The sequence below is a fragment of the Porites lutea genome, chromosome 5 (genome assembly GCF_958299795.1).
Source record: "Porites lutea chromosome 5, jaPorLute2.1, whole genome shotgun sequence".
NCBI lineage: Eukaryota > Metazoa > Cnidaria > Anthozoa > Scleractinia > Poritidae > Porites > Porites lutea.
In genome coordinates, this window is record NC_133205.1 from 35,733,313 (window position 1) to 35,744,869 (window position 11,557).

At 39.6% G+C, this 11,557-nt stretch overlaps 1 protein-coding gene across 17 annotated transcripts in view; it reads right to left on the reverse strand.

The window, feature by feature from the left end:
* The window catches only part of LOC140936796 (rho guanine nucleotide exchange factor 28-like), a 41,658-nt gene that overhangs the window by 12,541 nt on the left and 17,560 nt on the right, over nt 1-11,557 (reverse strand). For 6 of the 17 annotated variants that reach the window (XM_073386289.1, XM_073386284.1, XM_073386286.1 and 3 more), the window contains exons 13-26: nt 11,292-11,375; nt 10,284-10,361; nt 9,022-9,078; nt 8,114-8,153; nt 6,869-6,928; nt 5,919-5,994; nt 5,377-5,486; nt 3,914-4,023; nt 2,877-2,939; nt 2,559-2,611; nt 2,266-2,279; nt 1,901-1,969; nt 1,406-1,457; nt 236-288 (exon numbers count right to left, since the gene is read on the reverse strand). In XM_073386289.1, the coding sequence (XP_073242390.1) occupies nt 236-288; nt 1,406-1,457; nt 1,901-1,969; nt 2,266-2,279; nt 2,559-2,611; nt 2,877-2,939; nt 3,914-4,023; nt 5,377-5,486; nt 5,919-5,994; nt 6,869-6,928; nt 8,114-8,153; nt 9,022-9,078; nt 10,284-10,361; nt 11,292-11,375 (919 nt within the window). The remainder of the gene's footprint in view (nt 1-235; nt 289-1,405; nt 1,458-1,900; nt 1,970-2,265; nt 2,280-2,558; nt 2,612-2,876; nt 2,940-3,913; nt 4,024-5,376; nt 5,487-5,918; nt 5,995-6,868; nt 6,929-8,113; nt 8,154-9,021; nt 9,079-10,283; nt 10,362-11,291; nt 11,376-11,557) is intronic. The other 11 variants (XM_073386287.1, XM_073386285.1, XM_073386294.1 and 8 more) reach the window with 11 other exon arrangements.

Below are 11,557 nucleotides of genomic sequence, written 5' to 3' on the forward strand. Positions count from 1 at the left end.
TACACCTTCTACTCCTATTGAATGTAGTCAGTGACAGGTCGTTGCGTGGGTAACCTGCTCTTTGAAGACAGAACATGTATTTTCTCTTTCCAAAACATAAGAAGCAGTAAAAAAAGCAAAATTGAGCAACACTAATAATAAGTAAAAGCAATGCATACGTATCAAAAAGTCCCTGTTGCCTGCAGCCATAACTTACAAAAACGTCGCATGATAAGAGCCTGAAAGGCATACTAACCTTCTGCATGATTTTTAGAGTCCTTACATGATGGACTTCAGTTTGAATCAGTTCTAAGAGAAACATAACACACAACAGGATAAGTATTATGTAGCACACACAGAAGTGTGGAAGTTGGTTTAGGGAATGCTCTATACCAAACAGAGGGACACTTTTACTCTAAAATATACTATGGAGTGACGATAAGGTAGTTCTAACTCTTGAGACTGTGAACGAATCCTATGTTGTGATCACTCACATGAAATTTCTTCAGCAGTACTTTCACATGATATTATGTATTTAGTAGGTAGTTTTAACTTTAGAGTCTGTACATGAAATCCTATGGTGTCGGGCCATTTCAATGAAAACTCTTCAGTAGCCTGCGTAGCATGCGCTTGGAAGTAGTGAGCACAAGAAAAAACGAGCACGCGAGAAGGAGACACGCGAGACACCCCTCGCGTGTCTCCCTCGCGCGCGCCCGCTTTCTCTTTCGCCCACTACTTCCGAGCGCCTGATACGCAGGCTAACTCTTCAGCAGTACTTTTACATGGCATTATTTATTCAGTTTGTAGTTCGAACTCTTTGAGTCTGTGAATAATTCCGGTGGTGTGATTACATGTTTTGAGAAAACCTCTACAGCACCATTTACGTTTCAAAATTTTGTGTACACAAGGGAGAATTTCTTAGATTCCTTTCTTCATTAAAAACCTTTTTTTGGGAAACTTACAAATACAATCGTCACTGTTTTTGGAGTTAAAGAGGAACGCTTCACAGCTATAAACCCGGTTAAAAGTCCCCCCTCCCACCCCCTTCTTCCTGGAGACACTCCCTTATTTGGCCAAAATGAGTATGTGAACGGGGTATGGTTTTGAGGGTCCCAGGAATACAATTTCTCAATTTAGCGTCTTGAACAGGGTGTTTTCCTAGACCAGACGCCTCGAACAGGATGTAAACCTTGGTAGTGCGCAGTTCTCATGTGTATTGCTCCCAGTTTTTTTTTAATTAAAATCTTATTCGTTGAGGTCACTTGAAAAATACTTTTGTATGCGAAACAAATTAAATCAAAGTCATCAAAACAAAATGTCTCGTCTTAACGAGAATGAGGGTCCCAAGGCCGTGGGGCACACCGCCACCCAAACTACCCCTAAATGTCCCCCCCTTCCCGGGTTGTAAGCAATCATTCGGCCTTACCGTGAATTACATCTTGTCTTTTGATATCTTTAGCTGTCATTTTTTTTAAAATCTATAATTGATGACGAAAACAGCGTTTATTAGTTAAATGAAGTTTCTGTCGCTTTCTGGTGATGGGGCTGAAACAACTAGGACGGCGACTGTGACGAGAAATTTCCGTAAAAAAAGGTGAAGCTTTAACAAACAACATTAAAACAACAACTCTACCCGTCCATCGCTGTATATTTCTTCTCCATCACTACCATGCACGACTATCTATGGAGGGCGTCAAGACACGCCAACGAATTTTCCTTTCTACTTCTGAAATTAGATCGGGGTCCCTACGCACTCAACTTCAGGACAATTTGCCTACAACTACAAATTAAGTTTCCCTCTTTTCCCTGATATTCGGCTGGCTCTCTCCTAGCACTGAAAAATTTAGCAAGCTGGAAAACAGGCAATGGAGTTTAAAACAACGCATAAAAAGCAAGTGTAAAAATATTTTGGTACTGGTACCTTCTTGTCGACTGTGACACTCCACGCCTCTGGTTCATCTTTAATTTCAAGACTAGGATCATTTTGACACTGCAAAAAAAAATGTACGAGATAAAACATGGCATTAATGTTCTTTGATCTTACATTATCTAAGGAAAGGGTTGAAGTCTTTCACATCAAGTATGACGATCTAGATACATCAATTAACATTTCACGTATCAAACGAAACAATGTGATCACATGTCAATATATGAAGCAGGCGCAAAGGGCGGAAAAACACGCATAGTGGCGTAAGACGTTTCCACCAATTACAAAGTGCAGCAATTAACATGTTAAGGAGCAACGAGTGAACGAACAACGGCAGAACAAATAAAGGGACAACTTACCTCAAGACCAATTTCTGGAACAAAAAAATATAACCAGCCGTTAATAAATATCTCGAAACAGACCAATCAGATAACTAATTCGTTTAGTTAGTGCAAGTACCAGCAAACAGATAACAGATTTCAAAGAGTCAGCGATCAAAGTGTGTGATTTGGGGAAATTGAACTACTTTCCCCGTCCCCCTAACGTTAACGCTGTCATCTCACTTACGGCAAATTGCTTTCTTAGGGAGGAGTAGGTGGAGAGTTTCACATTACGAGTGATTGGGTTGTAAAGTGACTGACAGGATACCCACCGCTTTCATCGTCATCCTCGTCATCTCCAGAGACATCGGGCGACACACCGGGACTAAAATCAATAGACAAGGGGGAAAAAATTAAAACTGAACGAGAATTGTAAGCAAACAGACGGTTCAGTGATGGTTCATTGAAAATGTGCCACTAGAGCTGATGGCAACACAGTGTAACAGCGCGCAAAATGTTTGACCACGCAGAGCTAAGCACTGTAGCGTTACGTCCGACATAACGCATACAGCTACGTTGCAAATGAGTGAAATGAACATGAAAAAAGTCGATTATATCAAGATCACCAGGTTTCATTTTTTTTCACTCACTCTTTGTCTTTCCCTTTATCTTTTCCCTTCTCCTTATTCTCTTCATCCATCGTAAAGCTTCTGCTTTATAAGTAAAAACAAAAAGTAATGAACTACACGATCACGTGATAGCATCATGGGATAAGCGTCGTACGCCTACGTATCAAAGTGAATTAACCTCCACGTAGGAACCATCCAAAATACCACCATTTTCCCAGTTAAAGCCTGATAGATGGAACCTCTTTTTGAGGTGGCGGTTTGCAGTTTGACAATTTTCCACTGTTTTTAAGTTCGTGTATGCGACCGCTTCACACATGCTCTGATTTCTGTGCTTGCTGTATGTCATGACTAGGCTACTCAGAGGACATGCAGAACCTATAGTGACAACACGAAACTGCGCCCATCGTAACGTGCAATTAATTATCTTCCAAACGGCAGACGTAACGGGACCTCAACTACGAAAAGACCCTCCTTGAGTCAATTTTGGACGCCACTATTACGTCTTAGCATTTTGAGTAGTCACTTACAAGGCTTTCAACTGTATTCTGGTTTCAAAGAAGCCCCAATATTTAACACCGCCCAAAAAGGTTTTGAAGAGGATCTTACATGTCACACTGAGCAGTGTTGTCCAATGTTGGCCGAACATTTTGCACTGCAGTAATGTTGGGCAAGGTGAGTCAACAGGTTGTATGCAGAAGTGCAGGACAATGTTGGCCCAATATGATACATCCAAAAATGTTGGCCAACGTTTGCCCAAAACGTTGCATCCAGCAGTGTTGCACAAAATTGGTACAACATGTAACATTCAGCAGTGTTGGACAATGTTGGCCTAACCTGTTACATCGGGTAGTGTTGGGCAATGACTGTCCAACACGTTGCATCCAAAACGGTTGAACAATGATTGCCCAACAGGTTTCATCCAGCAGTGTCGGACAATGTTGGCCCAGCATTTTGCATTGAGCAGTGTTGGACAATGTTGGACTAACATGCTATACTGACTGAGTTTAGAGGGTTTGGTAAAAAGTCTCCAGTCCGCCTCATACTAATTTTTCATTTACCTTCTAAACGAAAGAGGAGAGGTCGGCTTAGTATGCAGGCTTGCTCTTGCTGATAAATTATTTCCTCTTCCTGAACGTGTTAATAAACTAGGATTGGGAAGCGTGGGCACCTAAAATAATTAGAAAACAAGCGCTAGTTAATCCCCAGTTTTTTGCAGGAAGTTTGAGGCCCAGTCCACACGTATCCGAATATTTTTGAATCCGCAACTTTTTCCTTCCGGGTACGACTTCCGTCCACACGTATCCGGTGAATCAGGCGTACGCAGCCGCAACTTTTTAAATCCGCTTTCCAGAGTGAAAATTTTTGAATACGCTATGAATCCGGAATCGTGTGGACGCTAAATCCGCATATTTTTCATCCGGTGACGTCGCAAGATAAACCTAGTTCTTTACCGTGAATACTAGTGAGTTTACGCAACGGGACGGCAGGAAGAAGAGGACGGCAAATCGCTTGTGCGTGACGAACGTGACAAGGCTATAACTTGCGTGTTTTGTCGTGATCTTGACTAACATCAATGTTTTCGGGTCTTTTACAAAAAGATCTGTTTAAAAGACAGTGAAGTTTGGCGAAAAGTTATTTCAAGCAGAATTATTGTCACGTTTGTCACACAAGGTTTGCCGTCTTCTTTCCTGTCCCGTCCTGTTGCGTAAGTTCACTAGTATTCAAGACGGCAACCTCGACGCATGCTCTGTTGCCAATATTCTCAGAGGAGTCCTGGGTACTAGAGCGAATCAAGATACGTGTGGACGGGCAAATTCGATTTGAATATGGATACGTGTGAACGTGGAAATTTTTTAACCCGAAAAGAACAAGTTGCGGATTCAAAAATATCCGGATACGTGTGGAGGGGCCTGAAATTTATTCACTATGAATTTTTTCTCCAGCGCCGAGTTGTTCAAAGCTGGGTTAAGATAACCCAGGGTTAGTTCGAAATTTGAATTCAGATATGAAAGCTTAAAAAGCAAATTCAGGTTCGTTCTTTTTGTCAACGATTTGCTAATTGGCTACTCTAAAAATAATTTTCTTTTGATGAAAAGAAAAAGAGACCCGGGTTAAAATTTAACCCTGGGTTAGCGCTAATCGGCCTTCGAACAACTGGTTCTTAATAAATTCAAACACTGCACGAATTTTCTCTATCTTTAAAACAGGGATGAAGTTGGCAATGTAAAGTACACTTTCAGTATCAACAGTGGTGTCTCTTAACTCTCAACTTTTAAATTTAGTTGTTTTGTTTGTTTTCATTTTCTTCACCAGAACAGGACCTGGCTACCTAGACTCCCGGAAGGACAACTTGACAACAGAACTCCCATAACACAAACAATGGATTTTGCTGTAGACGTGAGAAACGAAGCATAATGTTTGGTTCATAAAGTTATGAACCACTTGACAACAAAGTCATCTAGGCACTGATGACAGCTTGGTTGCGTGACACCAGATAATAAGCCACGTGATTGTCACATACCTGTTCCCCAGGCTTGGACGTTTTGTTTGTTACACCCGACGCTCTGCGTCCGAGTGCTGTCTTCTGCCCTTCAACAAGCTTGCTATCTTCCCCATCCTTATTGCGCATCGCTATGGGAAACAAATCACCCAAGGTTACCATAATCACGGGTGGTTAGTCTGCACAAAGCTGAAGAATGTGCGGACTACATTGTGAACATTAAAATGAAAGCTACAGGGGAGCAGAAATTTCCTGTGGGTACTGTTTATCATATTCAGTACAAGGTGTTTTGGCATTTCAGTCAAACTTTTGACCTTTTTTGAGTAAGCCTAATCAGACAGGATAGGTAAAGAGTGATCAAACACTATGGCGACAACCGGGAAAACATCCCAATTTATACACTTATTTCTTCGTTCGTTTCGCCTTTGGGGAAAAGGGGTATATTCCACTGTTCACATCCTACGAATTGAACTTTTCACCCTTTCTTAATGTCTCAAAAAGAAATAAGTTGAGGAACACGTAGGCAACATGCTCCCTTCGCGTCCTAAATACAGTACACTTACCAAACGATTTGTCTTTACGTAAACTATTTCTGGAAGAATTCCCCTTCTGAAGCTTTGGAAGTTCACGCTTTAATGGCTGAAATATAAACAAATTTTGATTGAATGATCTGATTAGAACATATCCAGGCAATGATCGGTTTTTCATCAGAGCCCATAGAGTTCCGAACTTTTTACAAGAAGTTCTAGTCAACATACTACGGAAAAAATAGCCCTAGGCGTTTCTGAATTTAAACTTCCCCGCTCTACTTACCTGACATCGTTCCAGGCAACTCTCTCTTCTTTCCGTTGCAAGAAGAAGAGAAAGCATGGCAACGAGATTGCTACAACTCGATCAATGAGATCAAAGGAAATTGATGTATATCACGCCAGAGTTCCTAAATTTATCCATTGCATCACACACTGACACACCTTTCACTTAAGTTCATTCCGAGACCTTACCGGCTCGGAATAATGAGAGTGAAAAGCTGTGTTTATCTAAAATAAAAAATATATATATAACACAACCGCTCACGAGATGGTAAAAACAAAAGTGTGCTTTAACCATCGTAATTGATGAAATGAATCTACAGTCAACTCTTAGACGGAAACCTTTGGGACCGGCAATAAGTGTCCGTCTTAGAGAGATATCTCTAGTCAAATGAAGGGAGTAACGAAAGGCAGGGGCCAACTTTAGGTGTCCGTTTTACACTGAGAGATGTCCATCTTATGGAGGTGTCTGTTAAGAGCGAGTGGACTGTATTCCACGAGTATATGTACAGCACCGCTGATTTTACAAACACGTGATTTGTGGTTGTTAAAATGTTTACATAGGCCATTTCACGGCGCTGTTTTATAAATGACAAATCGCTAACCCTTTTCAGACAAGGCAATATCCGTAGATTAACATAGAAGCTGATCCCGGCCGATTAAAAAGTTAGCATTTTATTACTACAACGAACAAGTTAACCCACCTTTTGCTTGCTTGAAAACAGCTGGCTAAATCGGCGAATTCCTTTAGATTCATGTCTCTCCTGAAATAGATGGTAAGTTTGACAAAATTCAGGATGAAAACAAGGAAAATCCAGGTTCGCGGTCGCGATTGTCGTTGTCATTTCTTTAAAAATCGCTACGAAGTTAGAACTATTGTAAATAAACCAGCAGAATTTATCATGGGTGTGAATAAAAACAGCACATATATATCGCTGACATCGCTTTAAAAACATCAACAAAAAGCGCATCAAAACCGCGTGTTCAAAAAAGCCTTGAGGATCAATGCAAATTAAATTACAATATCAGAATAGTGACACTCCTTGAATATGATTGTCAGTTTGTTCATCAATGTCTATCAAAGCAAATGAATAACTGGTCGCTTATTCATGTTCTTTTTTTAAAAAAACTCATATGATAATTAGCGTAAGTGATAATTAAAACAGCGCGATCCACTGTAACTTATCCACGCACTTTACAATCAGAAAGACAATATGATACAAAAGTTGTATTTGGCGAGCAATTGACCAGCGCGGGCATAAATCGTAACTAATTCCTTTAACTTTGTTTCTACCATAGTGTAAACATCGCTAAAACTGACGATTTTCTCCAGAGGTGATTGCTTGATATCTTTACCAACGTGTTTCAGAACTTTTTGGTCGAGAACAATAACAAAAAAGGTACTTTCACTTTACCAGCATATTAAGTTGCCCACTAAAATTAGAACACACATGGAATCGCTTCCGTAAATAAATAGGCTGCGCGGGTGGCTGACGGGATTTGCGCGCACGACAGCTAACCCTACGAGCAGAGGCTTCTTTCAGGCATCGCTTTTAACATTTACGAAGTCGTTCGCGTCGCTTGTCAAAGCGCAAACAAACTAGCTGCGAGCAAACGGACGCAACAATACTGGACGTTGTTGGCCAACAATGTTGCGTCCGTTTTGCAAGAGGCTTTAGATTACGAAATGTCCATGATAAAACCACGAGACCAGCTAGCCTTTTACTCCTTTACAAAGAGGACAGTTCAGCCACAATTATGGGCGAGAGAACAGCTGACAAACACGACCACATTTTCAGTCATTAACATGCCAGTAAGTGTCAACTATATGACAGATGACTAGTGGTCCATTGTGCTGCAGAACTACAAACTGGATTGAATGTGACACATTTGATCTGACAGCAAACAACCGCCGCGTTAGTTAAATATAATACTGGCACCTGTCTCACCTTTTCAAGCTCTTCTGAATCGTCAGCACTTTCCGGGCCGCTGAAAAATAAAACAAAGCAAGCATTGCAGGGAAGTATATACACTGAAACACCCGCTAGTAAACACTACCCTTTAAGGCCGGGGCTATGAAAATCTGGTCGTATCAACAAGGTTTTTAGTAGCCTATTTCGAGAATATTTTATTCTAAACTATAAGAAAAGATTCGATTAGAAATGGTAATTTTTCGCTATTTCTATTTCACTTTTTATATACAGCTCATTTTAATAGCCGGAAAGTAAGCCTTAGAAATTAAAAGGTTTGACCAATTCACGCCCGCGCCTTCTAGTCCTTTTTAACTATTAAGAAAATACTTTTTTAAAAACCTTTATAGAAGGCCATCTGTGAGCAGGGAATACGTCAGCACATAATTTATTTGTCGGCGAATTTCTGTAATCGTCCATATTTTTGCTAGTGATAAGCTAGACTAACTTTCAAAACAACTGCTCCACAGAATATCACTGAACACACGTAACGCAAAAGAATATCAAAGTAAGGATGTACAATAAGAGTTACAAAATCAACCTAAGCGGTCCCTTCGGGCATTTTGTTTGACGCTATCCTAAACATTTCATACTTGCGGGCGTGAACAATAGAAACGTCATCATTACCTACCGATTCCTCGCGGCCCCTGTTCAAGAAAATCGAGATTTTTTTTCTGGTGTACTGACCGTATATTTAAACTGTAAGAACTTTTCTATATATACGAGCGAGCTACTGGGATGCCTCCTGGGGATTTCGCCATCTGGGCTAAATCCCTGCAGCGGAAATAATTACTATTCATTCAAAATATTTCTCCGTTTCTGAATTGATACTCAGCCTCATCCAACAATTGTTAAGCTCTTTAAGCACATTACCATTCAATACTTACTGTTCGCCCAGAAACTCTTCTAGAGACAATTTGTTTTGAGATTTATCGTGGGCCTCCCTGTGACAACAAAACCGGAGTATTACAACATGTTCCACTTAAAGAACGAAGTACTTTTCCGAATATGAACAGGGGGAAGGAAGAAGTAAGGGAGTAGTAAGAAGTAAGTTTTATCGTTTACGTAAGTAATTGAGTTTCTGATTTTCCTACAAACGAAGCACCTTTGAATGAACGTTTTAAGGTAACCTTCATCATAAACCACAGCGATTTTAAAAATGATTGCTGTCAAAAAGTGTCACAGTATATTGCTGTTTGCGTAGTTCACTCTTCAGTCTTGGCTTAGATTTCCTCGGTCCGTATATAGACAAAGTACTTGCATGACTGAGTTTTAGAAAGATCTACGTCCTCAAGGTGAGTTTCAGTCAAAACTTGGTGCAAATTACTGACATAAATGTCCTTCTAACTACAAGCTAGCTCAATGGATTTTGAGACGCATATTTCCCTCCCATATAAGCCTAGCCGATTTTGAAACGCATATTAGCCCCTCCGAATATAGGCTCCTCTAAAAATAAGCCCCTCAAAAAGGGCGTTTGAAAAATATAAGCCCCGGGCTTATTTTCGGAATTTTACGGTATGGGCGAACTATTGGCTAAAAATATAGCAAGAACAACAGGAAGACAACTCGACGGACGACATCTGCTACTTGGAGAATATTTGCAGACCTGAACAACCCTTTATCTCCTAAATTTGCCGATAAACATGCACTATCGAAGAAGAACTTAACATCGATGGAGGTAAGCATGTTTTAGCTTGTTTTTAAACTAGGAATTATTTTGAATGAATAATAACACAATTATTAAATTCGGCTTTCGTATCATCTGAAGAATTATGGAGATCTCAGAGAGTGTTATCCTCCTCGATCTCCATAATTATTCAGATGATACTCAGCCTCAATCAATAATTGTTATTCTTTGAATAGCCGCCTGCAGAAATGCCGTTCAAGAGGCGAACGCGCTGAACACGAAGCACGCGTGGAACTTGATTCTCCTTCTTTCGCGCGTGACTTGAGCTGCTACTTCCTCACGATTCACACCCGCCCGTGTATCGCATAAAATAACTCACCTAATGCTCCCTGTTCTTCAAGTTACACATTTTAAGACATCATTACAATTAAGTTTTGACATCTCTGTTTCTACTTTCGTTTTTATTTTATATTTAAATCATTAGAAACATCATTAAAAAGAAACTTTATTTTTATACAGTACCTTATGGTTACAAGAGCATGCAGCGAATACCACTTCTTCGCAGCTTTAGCATTTAAATGCAGTTGACGCCTTTTTTCACTGAACAAGATTATAATGGCAAAACAAAACAACTTACAGGTTGTACTTAAAATTTTAACTGCTTTATCATATGATTACACCTTTAAACCTTTAAACCTTGTTTAAGCTTTATATTGCTGAATATGAGTCTTAAGTTGACCCTGAAAGGCTTTTGATTTTTAACGTTATCTGTATACTTGACCCTGCTTTCAATCTTTTAAAGGGCGCCGTATCATTAAACAAAACTATACCTGGGGGTTACTTTTTGTTTTTTAACATGTTTTTATAAAACTACTAAGTTAAATATCACACAATCAAGTTCAGCCAACAAAACTATATTTAATTACTAAATGAAGGTCGAGTGCCTGGCATGGTCACAGAAGCTGCGTAACCCTCGCTAAAATGGTACTGCGTAAATGAACGCTACCTGCTCTTTGTTGTCAAATTACATTTACTGTTATTTTTATTTTAAGTATCATTTTTAATAAAAAGATTAAAGAAGAAACCATAAATCTGGAAAATAAATAATATTTAAAACAGCAGAAGCGTTTTTACTATAGCCATTACATCTATTCACTTCATAAAAGTTAACGAGTTTGCAAGCGACATAAATAGTGTGGCAGGAAACAGAAATACTGGAGAAAAACACCCCCACACCCCCCTCCCCACGCCCTTACCAAAAAAAAAAGAGGAAAAGGAAAATGGTCTGTAAGTCGGCTATCCCGAGGATGTTTATGTTGGAACAAGCAAGCAATAAGGACAAAATTATCATAGTTTTTCCATGCATGGCAAAATGTCCTTTTTAGACTTCAACCAGCATAGAGAAGCAAACTCTCACAACACCAAAAATCTTTGTTCTATTGATATCCATAAAAAAATACACAAAAAATAACAATATCTTTAAAAACAAAACAAGTCTGTTCTTTTCTTTTTTTTTCAAAATAAACTTACTCGTCATTGAGAAAGTCGTACAAAGATAACTGGGTCTCTGCCTTTGTTAGAGTCCTCTTCTGTACCTCAGGACTAAATTGAGATCTGTGTGTAAATATATTGATTGTTGTTCAAATGCTCGTACAAAGAAACACAGAGTATCTCATTAAGAACATTAGACAAATCACCTAAAAGATCAGTCAAATGTTGTTTGACTTAAAATAAGACAAGCTCAAATCACAGGGGGAACCCTTGTCAAACTCGGTCCTCGAAATATCTACTACTTG